A 19,113-nucleotide genomic window follows, 5' to 3' on the forward strand; every position below is an offset into this window, starting at 1 on the left:
CCTTAGGAATTTTAGGAGGAGCAAGCTCATTGGTTGAAGTAATGTTTCCCAGAGCTAAGGATATTCCCTTAAGAGTACAAATGGAATCAATTCAACCAGCATTATTAAGATCACAGGCAATGTGATAGGGAGACATTAAGGAGGCAAAGAGAGCCCAGAATAGTTCTTCAACCATAGAGATTTGGCTACAAGAGGTTTTGGTTTTCTTTTTAAATAGTTAAAGTAAAAATGGTAGTGAAAAAAAGGGAAGTGAAGGTATGTAACTGATCCCAAGAAATGTATGATCAATACCTCAGAGTGGGAAGAAAGGTCACATCCCACTCTACCTGCAGTAGACACTGGTGGGGTTTATCTCCATCATATGCTTGTCTGTATCCCCTAAAATCTCCTTTACGCCACCCCCAATCTCCCTGGGCATTTCCCAACCAGCCTAGTTCTGAGCTGACTGCTGGCCCTTTGGTCAGTTATAATCTAACCACTGCTACCTTGGAACCCACAGCAATGGTGACACAGGTACCATTGGAAACTCCCCAGCATGGCCTTTTTCTGCACCATTTCCTTTTGGGTTAGGGTGGGCTAGAATGAGTCATTTAGAAAGTACAGGTATGGGTGGGTTATGAACTAGATCACAAGCTCCATTTTATTTTTCCCTCCATTTCCATCTTTCCCCCCCCAAAAAAAAAATTTCCCTATTTCTATCAAGGGCACTCTCATCCTCCCAGTTGCCCAAATCCACCAGCCCAGTATCATCTTTGATTCTTCATTTTCCTTCAGCCTCCATATCCCATCAGTTATAACCTCCCTACATGTGAAAATATGTATATTTTCTCTCCTCATAGTGTACCCTAGTACAGATCCTCATCTCCTACCTGGACTATACCAACAGCCTCCTAATTCAGCTTCCATCTATTTCCATCGAATCCACTCAACTGCCAGAGTGATTTTCCCAAACAAAGGTTTGAGCATCTCATCCCCTGCTATTCTACAAACTCCAGTGATTCCCTAGCACCTCCAGGATCAACATCTATGTAATTTTTATCTCATCCTTTAAAAATTGTTATTCTCTATGTTTTATAATGCACATAATTATTAGTATATGGATGCATTTATGTAATAAGAAAACATATTAGAAGTATGAGCTTGAAGATTTTTACTGAGAGGATTGTACAATTTTAAAAGTTTGGAGACTGACCTAGAAAAAGAAAAAAATCCACTTTTTGGTGAAATGATCAAGAAAAATGTGTGGGTCAAGAACTTTTCTGCACCTACTATATGAGTCTCCTCTTCTTCTTGCAATCTCCAGGCCAATTCTTCATCTTGTTGGAGTTGCTCCTGACTTTGGAGTTCCAGCTCAGCCATTTGCCAATTTAGGTGGTCTGTGTCATCATGTTCTGAGTGATTCACATCTAAGCAAGAGGAAGCAATCACAGCCATCAACTTCAAGTAAGACTGAAGAAAGAATATCTAGAGCAGAGGTATCAAACGCATAGCCCAGGGGATCCCTGAGTGCTGCTTGAATCAGATTAAAATGCAACTGGGCAATTTTCAGATGAAGAAATTAAAGCCATTAAAGCCAAAGTCATGTGAAAAAATGCTCTAAGTCATTATTGATTAGAGAAATGAAAATTAAAAATTTTTGTACATATGAGGTATACTCCACATCCATCAGATTGACTAAGATGACAAAAAAAATAATGATAAATTTGAAGAGAATGTGGGAAAACTGGGATGCATTTTAGTGGAGTTGTGAATTGATCCAACCATTCTAAAGAGCAATTTGGAACTATGACAAAGAGCAAGAAAATTGCATACCCTTTGATCCAAAAGAGTCACTATTGGATTGATATACCAAAGAGATTTTAAAAGAAGGAAAAGGACCACGTGTGCAGAAATGTTTGTGGCAGCCCTTTTTGTGGTGGCAAGGAACTGGAAACTGAGGGGATGCCCATCAGTTGGAGAATGGCTGAAAAAGTTATGGTATATGAATGTTATGGAATATTACTGTTCTGTAAGAAATGACCAGCAGGATGATTTCAGAGAGGCCTAGAGAGACTGACATGAACTGATGCTGAATGAAATGAACAGAACCATATCATTGTACACAGCCACAGCAAGATTATGTGATGATCAACCATGAAAGACTTGGCTCTTCTCAGCAATACGTTGATCTAAGACAAGTCCAATAGACTTGGGATGGAAAATATGATCCACATCCACAGGGAGAATCATAGAGACTCAATGTGGATCAAAGTATAGTATTTTTTACCTTTGTTTTTGTTTGCTTTTTTTTCTTATTTTTTTCCTTTTGGTCTAATTTTTCTTATATAACATGACAAATATGGAAATATGTTTTTAAAATTGCACATATTTAGTCTGTATCAAATTACTTGCTATCTTGATAAGGGAAGGAAGAAGAAAAACTTTTGGAACTCAAAATTTTACTAAAATAAATGTTGAAAATTAAAATTAAAAAAATTTTAAGATGTACCTGGAAAATATTTAACAAACTAAATAAAAATATATAAAAAGATAATGGTACATTTTAAAAGTAAATTAATATGTGACCCACAGGGATCCTTATGTCCAAGTGAGTGACCCTCATTTCTATTTGAGTTTGATCCCACTTGGGCATCCTGTTCTGATTTTTGTGTCTAAAGAAGGGAAGGTTTTTTTCCCCTTTTTATTGTTTTCTTTTTTTTCTGGTTACACATGTACATTAATTTTTTAAAAATACACATTTATATATGAATCATGTTAGGAGAAAAAAATCAGAGCAAAAGGGAAAAACCATAAGAGAGGAAAAAAAACAGAAGAAAAAAGAAGAGAGGGGAAAAAAACAGAAGGAAAAAACAAGTGAATACAGCATGTGTTAATTTACATTCAGTCACCAAGGAGGGGAGTTTTTTTAGCCATGTGTATATATTATGTTTAGACAGAAAGCTAGCTTTGGAGCATGGAAACACCTCGACTGTAGCCCTATCTCTGACCCAGACAAGTTTATACCCCCATCAACTACATGCTCTACATGATCTTCCTTCAGACAGCAAGAACTTACTTCAATGGTCTTAGACATGTAAAGAAATGGTTCCCCAACCAAAAGAGATGAAGACCTTGATGATGTTTACTTTAAGATTATAAGTCATACATAAGGATTTGGTCTCCACCAACAGAGGAAACTCCCTTACTAGGAATATACCATATCTATCTATATCTATATCTATATCTATATCTATATCTATATCTATATCTATATCTATATCTATCTATCTATCTATCTATCTATCTCTATATCTATATCTATATCTATATCTATATCTATATATATATATAAAATCTCAGGTCTAGACTTTCTATCTGCTCCCCCTCCCCCGTCTCTCTGTCTCTCTCTGTCTCTCTCTTTGTCTCTCTGTTTCTGTCTCTCTATCTCTCTCATCTTCCCCAAACTGGGTAAATGAAAACAACTTGGTCTTTGGAGTTGGAGGACTTGGTTTCCATTCTGACCCGATCTTTTCCCTGGGTGACTCTGGACAAGGCAGTTACACGTTGGGTCTCCAATTTCCTTGGCAGGTTAATAGTATGGCAGGTTAATAGTATGTACCATCTCCTATAAAACGCAGAACTTCCCCACTCCAGATCCAGAGCTCTCTATTCACTGCATCACCAACTATCCAGAATCTTACAAAAATAAATGTTGAAAATTAAAATTAAAAAAAAATTAAATGTAACTGGGAAATATTTAACAAAATAAATAAAAATGTATAAAAAAGATAATGTTACATTTTAAAGGTAAGTCAACATGTGGTACGCAGGGATCCTTATGTCCAGGTTAGTGACCCCCATTTTTTTTGAGTTGCAAAATATGTGTGTTTCAGTTCCCCATTTTTGGCATATTTGCCATTTTGGGGGAGTGTAATGTGAAAGCTCAGAATTGTTATGATACATATTTCTCTTATTATTTATATAGGATGCTTTTTCACATGAATGTTCTAGAATATGACAACTTGGATCTTAAGAATTGATATAAGAAGGTATCCCCTGCCTAACCATGGCTCCTATTTCTTTGAAGAAGTATGGGACTATGTGTATGGAACTCTGAGAATAATGTCACTTTTTTTCAAAATTTTGGTTAATTTTGTTAAATTTTTAAAAATCTTTTTTTTCTTCTTCTTTTTCCTTCTAAGAAATGAATTATGTTAGGAAATGTCATCAATGGAAGAAAACAAAGATATTGATAAAAATTGATCATGAACAAATAAGCAACCACCAGCAGGTGGGGATGGATTCATTTCTGATTTCCCTCTCAGGCTCTGTACCTCTGGTGCCGTGGGAGCTCGGAAGGGAAGATGCTTCTTCTTCTTCTAACTCTTGCAATTGCTTGGCTATTTCCTGTGACAGGAGGAAAACAAATTAGCAGGAAAAGCAATGAGCCAAAACACTCAGAGGACAGCTTTCAAGAGCCTCCTTATCAGTCTGAAGCCATTGGTGTAACCTCCCCACATCACCAGGCTGTGTTTTATACCCTGAGTGATGGTACAAAGTCAAGCATCCCTGCCTAATGACAGAGAAACCACAGACATGACATGGAGAATGATATTTTTTTAGACATTTGGCTTAATTAAGCATATCTATTTCAAAGTTTTTTACTTTTCCTTTCTCCCCACCTCCTTCCCTCATGAGAAAACATCCAGAGACATTTAGCATCTTGCTCCAGGTCATACAGATAAGTAAGTGACAGAGGCAGAATTTGAATCCAGATCCTTCAATTCCAAATCAGGAATACTTTCCATTGCAATGAGACAGACACCGATGAGGTGGATCCCATCCAAAGGAAAGTAAGGAAGTCAGCAAGAGGATGCAAGAACATATTAGTTCTCTTCCAGTGTAAAACTCCCCCAAGCCCAAAAATATTTAACAAAATAACTAAAATAATACAACCTGACATAGATAATGTTAACTTGTGGTTTTCCAAGTCAATATGTTCTCACCACATTTATTTTTGGATGTAGTAAATTTTAGGAACAGGAGGCTTGTAGTTTATGAGAAAATTGTGGTCTAGTGCCATCTAGCTGTTTATCTAGGTAATCAAGAATTATGCTGAGTCCTTGGGAGATAGGGTGGTATAATAGTTAAAGCATTAAATGTGGGGTCAAGAAACCCTGAACTTAAAGCCCGCCTCAGACACCTGTGTGATCTAGAATCATCACAGTCAGTTTCCTTATCTGTAAAGTGAAGGGGTTCATCCACTGGTCCCAAAGTTTTCTTCCAACTGAGAATCTAACATTCTTGTACCTGAGAATCTGAAACATAATTTTTTTTTGAGATGTCATATTTACAAATTACGGAACTGTATCATCCATTTTGGGGATGGTTAGCTTTTTCTGCTTACCAGTCTACGGACAGCAATTCTCAGGCAAAACTCTGATGATAAATGAGCCATGTGAACAATATAGCCCCATAAACTGTATTTTTTCCTACACTCTCAATTTAGGATACCAGTCTTTAAAAAGAGAGAATTCAGTCCATCACCAGTTCACAGACTTAGGTGGTCAGCTCCTCCCAAAGGTGATGGACCTAATACTGATAACAATAGTAATGATATTTATCAAGTCCTTGAAGGTTTGCAAAGTGCTTTACAAACACTATTTCCAGACATTCTCACAGCAGCCCCTTACTATCCCTATTTTACAGGTGAGAAAACTGAGGCAGAGAGGGATTAAGTGATTTTCTCAGGTCAGAGAATTAGTACAAATATAACTCAGATTGTCCTTCCGGGCTCAGTGCTCCATCCATTGGCACCAGGTCACTGTGGAAAGGGAGCAAAATTGCATGTTGCAAGAGACCCAGACTCTTCTTGCTATCTCTAGATTTGAAGGTCCTAAAATCCTTCTGTAAGAATTCATAAAAGTAGAATTTGGGAAACATCCATTAATAAACATTTATTAAGCACCATGTGCTAAGTAGCTCTGGAGCTGAAGACAGAAAACCCAACTTAAACTTAAGGACCTGGGGACTTTGAGAACTCTCTAGGTCTCAATTTTCTCATTACTACAATAACAGTGGTTACGATTCTAAGTCTCTGACCCTTTCAGATTTCTTTATAAAACAAAACATAATAATGAGGAGGAATGAGGGCTGTAAAGAACTTTCACCACAAGGGGGCAGTGAAGATGGACTACCATGTGTTCATATTCCCAAAGTTTACCAAGTCCTAAAATAAATTTAGTAATTCATACAACAAAATCCAAGGTACAAGATGATGGCTTATTAATTTTTAAATTTGTCATTGTAACTCATGAGGGGAAATGAAATGCGTTATCAGAATTATTATCAAAATCCCTCTTAATTCCAGTGTTTTTGGTCTTTAATTACTCCCTATTTATATTTTTTATAGCTTAGGTCATGTATATTTATCCTCATGTTGTCTCCCCCACTAGACTGCAAGCTCCTTGAGGTCAGGACTGTCTTTTGCCTTTTTTGTGCTGCCAGTACTTAGTACAGTGCCTGGCATTCAGTAGGCACTTAATAAATGCTTTTTGAATTAAATAGAATGATAACAATTGAGCTAGAAGGGATCTAAGAAGAAAGATTATTTAGTCCAACAACATTTTACAGAGCAGGAAACTGAGGCCCAGAAAAATCAATGACTTTCCTAAAGTCACCCAGGCGATAAACATAAAAAAATGAGAATGAAACCCATTCTTATGTGTCTGTGCCCTCCTGTCTCCATGTCCATTTTATAGATTAGGAAGTAAAGATTCAGAAGTTATTTCAGTAAAGGATCACCCAGTGGATGGATGTCTTTGTATATAGATTTCTGGAATCAGAAAAGAGCTGGGTTCAAATCCAACCTTAGACACTTACCAGTTGCTCAAATCACTTAACCTCTGTCTGCCTCAGTTTTCCCCCATTATGATTATGGAAATCATAATAGCATTTTCTTCCCAAAGTTGTTGTGAGCATCAAATGAGATAATATTTATGTAGTACATAGCACCGCATATGTTATATAGTAGGCATTTAATAAATGCTTATTCTCTTCCTTCTTAGAATCCTCTAAGTCATCTAACCTCTCTAAGACTTGATTTCTTCATCAGTAAAACAGGATTATTATCCTGTAACATCTACCTCACAGGGTTGTTGTAAGGCTCACATGAGATGATATATGTGAAAGTATTTTGCAAATGTTAAAGCAGCATATAGATTGTTATTATCAATAATAATCCAGAAGGGTCATCACCTTTCAGATTGATAAATCATAGATATCTTCAATCCACAAATATTTCTTAAATTCTTTCTATGTTACAGTCATGGGAAATCTTGGAATGAGTCAATCAACAAAAATTTACGATGTACTGGGCACTGGGCTAAACAATGAGGATATAAAGAAAGACCCAAAACAGGCCCTGTTCTCAAGGAGCTTACAATCTAAGAATCAAAGGGCCATTAATTTGATTCCTTCATTGGACAGAGAAGAAAACTGAGAAAGAGAACCCAAGGGACACCTGATTTCCTATGAACTGCTCTGGTATCATAGAAATTCAGCGTGCATAAAGGAGGCTCCTAGAGTCCAGGATGGACCCTCTGCAGCAGATTTATAGGAGGGATGGACAAGCTGTCCAGCGTGGGCTATAACCCTACACTAGTAAAGGAAGAACCTTCCTCAAGGACTATACAGATAGATTGACACTTAAGTGAGTCTTGGACAAATGACTGAAATTGAAATACTTGTCCACATGATGAGAAGATGGGACTCAATGGAAAAGATCCTGTGGATGGAAAAGATTGAAGGAAAAAGGAAAAGGGGATGGCAGAGAATGGGATGGAGAGAGGGGGTCATGGAAGCAACGGACATGAGCTCGGACAGAGTTAAGGTGATCGTGGAGGACAGAAGGACCCGGTATGCTTTGTTCCATGGGTCAACGAGCCAGACACAGAGTCATTCTCTCTAGCAAGGGATTCAAACAAGAAATCTGAAGGGTTTCAGGGTTTCCTCTAAATGTTTGCCAGCTTATCAGCATCCTTCTGAAACTACAGCGTCTCAGTGGGAAGCCACCTGAGCAGAGCAGCGGGCCAGTACCTGATCATCTTCTTCTCTCTGCCGACACTCCTCCGCTTTCCTCTGAATTTCTTCCTGGATTGATCGAGCCAGCTCGGAGTCACTCTCCTCCCTAAATATCAGTGAGAAGAATGGGAAAGAGGAAGACAAACAAAATATATCCCATTGTATTTTAGGTTTGATTTTCAACCGTGATGTACAAGGAAGGGGATCATCTCTAAACAGAAAACAATCCTGCTGGCCCAAAAAAAGTAACCCAAGTTCAGCCATTAACAACATTTATAAAGCACCTACTATGGGATGGGCCAAATGGGGATGTAATAACCCAACTTCTGGGTCTGCTTCCAGCCATTAACAAACATTTATTTAACACCTACCATGGGATGGACCAAGTGGGGCATTTAATAATTAATAATTGAAATAGAATGACCTGGAAGTAGAAAACCTGCGTTCCAATCTGCCTCAGACTAGCTGTGTAACCCTGGGCAAGTCACTTCACCCTGTCTACTGGAGCTGGAGAAGGAAATGGCAAATCATTCTAGTATCGCTGCCAAGAAAAGCCTAAATAGGGTCATGAAGACAAATCCTCTTCTCTCTCCATCTTCCCACTAGTAGGAATTACAGAAACAAAATGGGTGGGAAGAGTTCAAAGAATTTGTGGGACAGAAAAGCTCTGTGTTCCCCTACATTTTTTTCTGTTGGTGAGATTTTCCCAGTTCTCTTTCCTGGTTTTCCACATCTTGCAGCTTTCGGGCTATCCGAATGTCCATCTGAACAAGCTGACTCTTCTGCACATTGGAAGCATAATGTTGTTCAACTGTATGCAAAAAAAATAAGTGTAGAAAAGACTGATTAGATACTTTATTGGCAACAAAACATACCTGTGTAGTCCTCAACCAGCCTACCTGCTTTAAAAGTTGTTCAAGAAACATCCTGAGGTTTTAAAACAATCCATTTTGGGGGAAATTGTCATAAGATGGGAGATTTAGAACATGGAGGAACCTCTGAGGTATAATGGCCTCAATGGACCGATAAAGCAGGCAGACTGGCACTGGGATGCACCAGGGATGCAAAGAAAGGCACAAGACGTCCCTGCCCTCACAGAGCTTGTGGAGAAGCCAATAAGCAAAGAATCATATATAAAGAAGCCATAGAATGGAGAGCATTAAGAGAGGGAAAGCATTAGATGGAGGTGATGAGACAAAGTATTCTTGACATAAGGGACAGCCACCGAAAATGTTAGGGGTGGGAAAATGAATTATTATTTTTTTTTAATGAGGAAACCTAAAAAGAAATCCAGAAAGACTGATATGGAGTGGTTTTTGGACCAATTCAATTAGACTGATAATAAATCCCTGATACAAGGAAGGCACCAAACAAGCCTGTGCTGAGCAGAAGGAGATAGATCAACTGGAGAATGATATGGACATATCCTGGTGACAAGAAGCCCATTAGATGCTTAACCATGAATTTAACAGGTGGGGCAAAGGACCTGGGGCAATCCAAAGAGCAGGAATGCCCTCTAGTGGCAACTCAAGCAGACCGGGACTGAGATAGGGGCAAATCGAGGGCACAAATCTACAGAGTACTTAGAGTAATAAAAATAATAGTACATGGCAACATCAATATTATAGGAAGATCAATTCTGATGAATGTGGCTCTTTCCAACAATGAGGTGATTCAGGCCAGTTCCAATGATCTTGTGATGAAGAGAGCCATCTACACCCAGAGAGAGAACTATGGGAACTGAGTGTAGATCACAAACATAGCATTCTCACTTTTTCTGTTGTTCACTTGCACTTTGTTTTCTTACTCGCTTTCTTTCCTTTTTGACTGATTTTTCTTGTGCAGCACAATAATTGTATAAATAAGTTTATACATATTGGGTTTAACATATATGTTCTACATGTTAAAGCATGGATAACATACATTGGATTGCTTGCCATCTAGAGGTAAATGGGGGGAAAGAGGGGAAAATCTAGAACACAAGGCTATGCTAAGGTCAATGTTGAAAAAATTATCCGTGCATATGTTTTGAAAATAAAAAACTGTAAAAAAAAAATAATAACTACTTATCTCCAGGGTTGTTGTGAGGATCAGATGGGATAATATTTATAAGGTGCTTAGCACAGTGCTTGCCACATAGTAGGTGTTTTATAGATATTATTTTTTATTATTATAGATCTAATAACTGGCTTTTTGATGTATAAAGACTTCTTTTTATAAGAGTAAAAATAATGATGTTGATAGAAAGCATTGAAGTTTGCAGAGTATTTTCCATACAATATTTCATTTGAGCCTCACAATCAACCCTGTAGCATAGTTATTACGCCCATTGTACAGATGAGAAAAGGAGCCATTGAGTGATAAATGACCTGGCCCAGAGCTGCAGGGCTGAGCGGTGTCAGAAGTGGGATGCTCAGCCAGCTGCTCTGACTCCAAGGCTGGGTCTCCGGATCAATGACACCATGACATCACTTATCTCTAACTTACAAAACTCTGATCAGTATTGTGCTTTCTAGCCACAATTTTGTAGCAAAACTTAGGACATCACCACGAATCACATTTTCATAAGGTTTTACAGTTTTTAAAGCAACATCACCTAGTGGATAGAGAGCTGGTCTTAGGGGCAACAAGAGCTGTGTTGGAGTCCTGCCTCTGACACTACTGGTTTAGGAACTCCAAGCAAGTCATTTAAACTTCCAGTGTCCCAGGGATCTATGAATTTTAAATTTTAAAAATAAAATTTTTTATAATTCTATTTCAATATAATAGGTTTTCTTTGTAGTCCTTTGCATTTTGTTTTTATGTATCCAAAGACATAATTCTGAGAAGGAATCTATAGACTTCCCCAAATTGACTGTTAAAGGGGTCTAGATCACAAAGAGGATTGTAAAAATATCACTTTCAGAGAAGCCTTCCTTCCTCCTTCCCTCTCTCCCTTTTTTCCTTTCTTCTCTCCCTCTCTCTTTCTCTCTTCCTTCCTTCCTTCTTTCGTTTCTTCCTTCCTCCAGCCCTTTCTTCTCTCCTCCCTTCCTTCCTTTCCTTTTATTTCTTCTCTTCTTTCCTTTCCTCCTTCATTTTTCCCTTTCTCTCTCCATTCCTCCTCTTTCTCCTTCCTTCTTTCCTTCTCTCTGTCTCCTTCCTCCTTCATTCTTTCTCTTCTCTCCATCCCTTCTTCCCTTCCTTTTTTCCTTCTCTTCTTCCTTCCTTCCTTTCTCTTTTCTCCCTCTCCTTTCATTTTCTCTCCATCCCTCTTTCTTTCCCCTCCTTCCCTTCTTTCCTTTATTTCTCCCTCCATAACTCCTTCCTTCCTTCTTTCTTCCCTCCCTTCCTTCCTTTCTTCCTTCTTTTCCCTCTTTGTTTCCTTTTCTTTTCTCTCCATCTCTCCTCTTCTGTCCTTCCTTCTTCCCTTCTTTCTTTTATTCCTCCCTCCATAATTTGTTCCTTCCTTGCTTCCTTTCCTTCCTTCCTACTTTGAGATAAAAGGACCCTAGACATTCATCTAATCCAATTCCCCCATTTTCTAGATGAGGAAACTGAAGCTGGGGTAGGAAAAGTGCTTTGCTTAGGTTCTAGCCTCCAGAGAAGGCTGGTTGTCCCAGGAGGTCATCTCCATGTCATTCTTTTAATGTAACTTCTCTATAAAACTTTTATGTCTGCTTTCCATTAAGTACTAAAATGGGAGCCATTAAAATAACACTGTCCATTAAAATAATAATAAAAAAATTCCACAATGGAGAAGTAAAAGGATTTGGCATTTGGATAATGAAGTATCACACTGATATCCATTTTCTGACTTTAAATAAGGGGGAAACAATATTCAACTTGAGACCTCCCTAATTGGTTAATGTTGCCTAGATAAAGCTTGAAAAATAAAGGATTTTTTTTAATACCAGAAAGGATGGGTTTAGTAGCAGAAAGACCAAAATGAATAAAAAATAAAACAAAATATGAATGAAGGTTTACTACATGCCAGCTATGGCAGCTAGTCTGTGCAGTAGATAGAGACCTGAGCTTGAAATCAGGACAACTCAAATTAAAATCCAGCCTCAGCCATTTACTAACTGTGTCACCTAACTTCTGTTTGGTTAAGTGGTTCAGTGGATAGAGCTCTGGGCCTGGAGTTGGGAACTCCAGTCTAGAAAGCAGGTGGGGAACTGATTCCTAACCTTACCACTCTGTGATCTGTGAAAGGGGAAAGTCTCAGTTTTACAAAGTTCAATCAAATGCAAAAGATAAGGAAAATTCTTTCTCGTATCTTTCTCAGAGATCCCATTCCTGGGCATAGAGAGGAAGGAGGGAAACAAGTATTTAAACAAACATTGGCTCTCTGAGGAAACAAAAGATATGAATAAAAACATGTTTTTAAATATAGATGGAACCAAGAGAAGAGTATGTGCAACGATTACTATAACACAAATAAAAATAATAACTAAAAGGCTGAAGATTGCAATGAGCAATCCTGGTTCCAGAAGACATATGGTTACAATCACCACCTCCTCTATGTGCAGGAGTTCTCCTTCACCATGTTGACTGGTTTGCTTAATTGTATTTCTTTGTAAAATAGAGACATCTATTGTGTCTTTGGATGGGGAGGTGGGGAGAATAGCAGATGCTGGGAATTATCTGTGATGTAAAAAATAAGATGCTTTAATGAGCCCTTTTAAAAATTTGTTGCTAGGAAAATTTTGGCTTCTGAAGAAGACTTACTTTCTTGTTTCTGCAAACAATGAGCCAGGGCTCCATCTTCAAGGATAGCAAAATCTTGACGGACTGTCAAAAAAAGTAAGATAACAATTGATTGGTAGAAATAATACTGACTTTTGAGATCATACAAGTATTGGGCCTTTTATCACATGAGATTTTTGGACAATCAATGAAAGCAAAAGGTTTTAATTATTCATTATTCATCATATCATTGATCAAATATTCATAGAATACTCTGTGCTTCAGAACTTGGGGTATACAGAAGCAACCATTATACCACAGTTCCTGCCCTCAAAGACTTTATATTCTAGTTGGAAAAGAGATCATTTATGAAATAGGAAGGGCCTCTTACCTGTGTGACCTTAGGCAAATTACCTTAATCTGTCTTGCCTCAGTCTCCTTGTCTGTGAAAAGAGGAAACTGGCTGGGCCAGAGATTCTTTAAGTTTCTTAGGCTTAGATTGGTGAGATCATTTAGAGATCATTTAGTTCAACTTCCCAGTCCCCCCGCCCCCCAACACAGTCATCCAGCAGCTGGTTAAACATTCCCAGGGATACATAAATCACTATTTTGCAAGATGGCCCTTTCCAGTGGGAAAATTCCTTATCCCTACAAAGTTTCATCTTATACTGAGCTGCAGTCTTTTATCTACAACTACCACCCCCTGGTCCTAATTCTGATCCCTGGGATCAACCAGAAAAAGTCCCAACCTTTTGTGTCAAAGCTTCCTTTAGATATTCTCCTCAGCCCCCTACGATATAGCTGGTAGATGGGTGTGCTGATAAAATTTTTAACAACCAGCTCTTGGGGGAAGGGGGAATAGGAGATAAAGGAGGGAAAGAATGTACCCATAGTACATTTTAAAGTTCAATGAGCATTATTACTAACTTCTCCACTATTTTGTGATCTCTGAACAATCAACAAAGCAATAAATCAAGCCCTGAGTTTCAGCATTTGGAAATTCCTGAAGTGTCCAGTGAAAATTTAATTGGACAATTAAAGGAAGCAAGTTGTCTCAGGCTCAGTCATTAATCATTCTCTCTCTCTCTCCTCCCTCTTGTGGTTTAACTGGAGGAGCCCCCAGGTCTACAACTGGAGCCTCACTTCCTTTTCTCTCACTGTCTTTCCATCTCCTTGTTATTGCCTTCTCATCTGACTGAAACTACTCTCGCCAACACCACTACCCATCTCTTCCTTGACAAGACTGGTGGCTTTCTCCCAACCTCATTGTCTTTGACCTTGAACATGACCTTCATCCATGGCATTGGATGCTCTTCTTCTTGATACTCTCTTCTCTCTAGATTTCCATCCTCCTCCTTCTGGTCCACCTCCCACCTCTCTGAGAACTCTTCCTGCTCTTTTCCAGTCTCCCTTGATGGATCTTCATCCAGGTCACCCTTTCTAACCACGAGCATCTATTCCCCAGGACCCTCTTCTCTCTTCTCCCTCTAAACTACTTCACTTGGAGATCTCATCAGCTCTCATGGATTTAGTGACCATTTCTGTGCTGTTGATTCCTTCCCCTAACTCTGATGATCTCCAATCTCCCCCAAATTGAATTCATTATCTTTTCCCCAAATTCTTCCTGCTTCCAAATTTCCCTGTTACTGTGAAACTACATATCGTCTTCAGTTCCTTCCTAATTCTCAGCTCCATATCCAAGCTGTTGCCAAGTCCTGTCCTTCCAACCTTCACAATATACCTTGTACATTCCCCCGTCTTTCCACTACCCAGAAGAGCCGACTCTAGCCTTCTGCTTGGTCTCTTTTCCTCAAATTTCCCTAACTAATCCAACCTCCACTCTAGGTGATTGTGATCAAGAACAGGTCTGATCAGGTAAGTTAATGGCACATCCTCAGGAAAACATAGGTATGTTTTTTTAGTCCTAGAGATACAAAACTTGGCACATGATAGGCACTTAAATGTTTGATGAATTAAATCGAATTGGGAAAAATATTTTTATTAGTGTATCTGAGAGCTGAAATAGCATTTTTGGCCACCAATGTTATCACTCGGCACGCTTTTAGCCTATTAAAAATTAAATTCTCATGTGTAATCCTGGAAAAGTCACTTAACCCCAATTGCCTCAGCAAAAAACAAAAATAAACAAAGAAATCAAATTCTCTATCCTGTAGTTGGTACAATTAATTTTCTGAACCTAAATTGAGGACTTTATATTTACCATGTGATATTTCACTGGTTAAGAGCATTATTAGCTTGACCCCTGGAAGTTACTACTGAGGTGGCAAAATAGTTAACCTCCCTAGACCTCGATATTCTCATTTGTAAAATGAAGGGGTTGACTTAAGTCAATGCGGGCCCCATCCAACTTCTAAAAGGTCCAGATGGCACATGTCAAAGCCAGGATGTGACCCTGGTCTCCTGATTCCAAATTTAGTACTTTCTCTCCTGGGCTTCACTGCCTGTGGACATACAATTATGAAGGGCCTTGAAAGTCAGGCTGGCAGATCTTCCCCAGTGCATCATGGATCCAAAGAGATGACCACACTTCTGGGGAAAAATGTATAAACTATCAAGAGCTATATGAAAGAATATTCCAAAAACTGAAGATATGAAAACATCAAGACAATTCTGTGATTTCACCTCACCCTCAACAAATGGACAAAGATGTCAAAAAAATAGGAATACTTAGTGATGGAGGGCCTGTGTAAAGAAAGATATATTAATGCATTATTGATGGACTATTGAACTAGTTCAACCATTCTGTAAAACAAATTGGAATTATGTTAAAAAAATTAAAATGTTTCATAACCTTTGATCCCAAAACTTTATTACTAGGAATATGTATATCAAGGAAGTCAAAGAGGTATGTCCCCATGGAAAACCAATTGTTTAATTTCCAGTGTGAGCTTTTACACTACAGAAGTAAAACATGGTTTGATTTATTATTTTGTTTATTGTCTAGACTTAAGAAATTGATAGAGAAAATGTTAATAATGTAGATAAAACTTAAAAATAGATCAGGTATATATATATATATATATATATATATATATATATATATATATATATATATATATATTTTTTTTTTTTTTTTTAGAACCAGTTAGCAAACATTTACCAGCATGTTCCTTATATCCCAACAAATTCATGGCAATGAACTGAAATAAAATAGATTCCTTTAATTGGGGAATAGCTAACTAAGATGTGGTACATGAATGTAATAGAATATTATTGTGATTTAAAGAAGTACAAGGAATTCAGAAAAAAACATGAGAAGATTTAAATTAATTGATGCATAATGAAATAAGCAGACCTAGGAAAACAATACAGTCATTACAAAATTTAAATGGAAACTGAATGGTATGCAATTATAATGACCCAGAAGAGATGAGAAAAAAAAGTACCTATATCTATTTTTGCAGAAATTAGGGGATAGGGATGGAAAATACACAGATTCATTTAATGTTTTGTTAAGTTTTATTCATTGACCTCAGGGGACTTAATTTTCTTTTTGCACTAGGCAAAAGAGGCCATTTTCTACCTCCTTTCTTATCTAGCTTCAACTACTGACTGAACATTGTCTCAGTCAGACTGAGACCTGTTAAAGTTCTTAACTTAAAAAAGCCAATGTTGCCCATTGCATCCAGGACCATCTCTGGTAGTCGGGATCTCTATCTGGCCACTGGACCGATGGCTCTGCAGGGGAAAGTAAGGCTGGTGACTTGCACAGCCCTCCATCACTGAAATCCACTCACTTGCATGTCATGGCATCCCCTCCCTATGGACCAACAATACCAACAACTTCTCTCTTTCCCCCAACCCCAATTTGAAAAAAATTCTTTGTTACAAGGAATGGGGGGTAGGAGAAAGGAAAGATAGAAATACATTAGGAAATTAGGTTGATATAAAAACAAAAGCTCATTGATAATTTTTTTCAAACATGCAAAAAACTGTATATATAATTATAACAATGGAAGATAGTATAATATTGAAGACTTTTCAGCAGGAAGGAAACAGAAGAAAGCTTCAGTTTAATTTGGCAATGGTAGGAAATTCTGATTAGAGAAATAAGAGACTGGTAGTCAAAGACATTAGCAAAGAGGCTGCCAAAGAAAACCAGGCAGTGATAAAAAGCTTTGATCCCAGAGGGGGTGGCCATGAGCCCAGAAGTGAAAGGATGAATGAGTAACATTTCACAGGAAAAACTGAAGAGCTGGGGAAGGGAGGGGATGAAGAAAAGGGATTAATCAAAGTGGAATACAAGGTGGTGACTGGGAGAATGATTATACACAGACAGAGGCAGCCAATTTGGGAAGGAAAGCTGGAGGAAGGTGACCAGTTTAATTTTAGACTTGAGTTTGAAGTGACAAGAGGAGTCTCTGGGGAAAAGTGTAAGCAGTTAGAAATATAGAACTGGATTGTGGGTATGAGGACAAGAGATTTTTTATTTCTTTTTTTTTAATTAAAGCTTTTTTATTTTCAAAACATATGCATGGATAATTTGTCACCATTGATCCTTGCAAAAACTGTGTTCCAAATTTTCCCTCCTTCCCCCCCCCATTCCCTCCCCTAGATGGCAAGTAATCCAAGATATGTTAAACATGTTAAAATACATGTTAAATTCAATATATGTATACATATTTATACAATTATCATGTTTCAGAAGAAAAATCAGATCAAAAAGGAAAAAATGAGAAAGAAAACAAAATCCAAGCAAACAATAACAAAAAGAATGAAAATACTATGTTGTGAGACACACTCAGTTCCCACAGACGTCTCTCTGGGTGGACAAGAGATATTATTAAATAATGAGGGGAGACAACATATATAAGGGAGTTCTGGTCTACAGAATTACAAGGACCCATAATGTTTTTGTTACTTAGTCTCACTCTTAGAGACCCCATTTTGGGGTTTTCTTGGCAAATACTGGAATGATTAGCCATTTCCTTCTCCAGCTCATTCTATAGATGAGGAAACTAATGCACTCAGGATGAAATGGCTCGGCCAGGATCACACATTTGCTAAGTGTCTGAGGCTGGATTTGAACTCAGGAAAATATTTCTTCCTTAATCCAAGATCTAGCTGCCTTTCCACAGTGTAGGTTAATAAAAGCAACTTAGGAATTGATATAACACTTGAAATCTCAGTCTTTTCACTTAAAGGAAAAGTCTAAAAATTGTTAGCAAACCATATAACAGGCAAATTTACTCATTACATATTATGATAATAATACTAATAATATTTGACAATTAGAAAAATAGCACTTTATGTATGTTATCTTTACTGTAGAAATTGCTTTTTGATGTATTTCCCTACTTCTGGTTTCCAAAAGTATTCCCTAATTTCTAAAACACAGGCTATTCCCTTCTTCAAAAATCCTCTGTGGTTCCCTATTGTCTTTAGAACAAAATTCCAGCCCCTCAGTCTGGCACTGAAAACTCTTCTCTGTATAGGGACCACCTCTTTTCCAGCCTCCTTTCATTGGGCCCTTCATATATCGGCTGTTGGGATTATACTAGCTGGTCCCATTATTTGACTTTTCTTCTTCTATTCACAAGTGGTCTCCTCCCCCTCCTAACCTTCCCCTCCCAAGACCTATCTCTCCCTCCCCTTTCCCTCTTGAAATTGCTTCCCATATAACTTGGTTTGAGCTAATTCTCCCTTCCCATCTCCTCACGTAGAATGTAATCTCTCCGAAGGCAGGGTCTATTTCATTTATCCTTGAATTTCCAATGCTTAAGCTTGGTGCCTGAAACATATTGATTATGTTTCTGTTCAATTGACTCTGAAGCAATCTGGGCCCTTTATAAACGCTTGTTGATTGATTTGTACATTTACCTTTGGATTCTGCTCTTTCTCTGGACCATGCTTCTATGTCTACAGCTAGGAAGACCTACTGAATTTGAAGCTGGAGGACCCGGGTTCAAATCCAGACCTTGCCACCAAATAGCTGTGTGACTTTGGGTTGATCATTAACCTCCAGGGGCCTCAGTTTTTATCTGTAAAATGAGAAAGTTGGGCTTTCAAGGTCCAGTTGGAGAGTCCATGCTGCCTCCCGGGGAATGAGGAAAACAATGAGGGGAGGGCTGGGGAGACTCCAGATGGAAAACCTTGTGTCCTCAGCAGCTTGCCCTCTCAATGGAAATTCTTAATGGGTGGGTGGGGTGCAGAGAGGAAGGGCGAATGAATGATGGCCAAAGATGCCCATTTGCGGCATGGAATAATACTGGAGGTGAAGTGATGGTGTGTAATTTGGCAGGAGGAAAACAATGACATCAAGGTAGGAACGCACCCCAGCTGATGACCAAAAAGAAGGCATTATTTTATGTCCCTTCATCAATCTTCCCCAATATAATTTTAAATGGTCCTCAAAGGTCACCGTCA

At 38.2% G+C, this 19,113-nt stretch overlaps 1 protein-coding gene across 1 annotated transcript in view; it reads right to left on the reverse strand.

Moving 5' to 3' along the window:
• Window positions 1–19,113, reverse strand: part of LOC141564192 (coiled-coil domain-containing protein 50-like) — a 51,840-nt gene that overhangs the window by 19,364 nt on the left and 13,363 nt on the right. Inside the window, exons 2-6 of the mRNA XM_074306355.1 lie at window positions 12,769–12,831; window positions 8,743–8,872; window positions 8,077–8,167; window positions 4,314–4,386; window positions 1,270–1,406 (exon numbers count right to left, since the gene is read on the reverse strand). Of these exons, the coding sequence (XP_074162456.1) occupies window positions 1,270–1,406; window positions 4,314–4,386; window positions 8,077–8,167; window positions 8,743–8,872; window positions 12,769–12,831 (494 nt within the window). The remainder of the gene's footprint in view (window positions 1–1,269; window positions 1,407–4,313; window positions 4,387–8,076; window positions 8,168–8,742; window positions 8,873–12,768; window positions 12,832–19,113) is intronic.

Source organism: Sminthopsis crassicaudata, chromosome 3 (assembly GCF_048593235.1).
Source record: "Sminthopsis crassicaudata isolate SCR6 chromosome 3, ASM4859323v1, whole genome shotgun sequence".
Taxonomy (NCBI): Eukaryota; Metazoa; Chordata; class Mammalia; order Dasyuromorphia; family Dasyuridae; genus Sminthopsis; species Sminthopsis crassicaudata.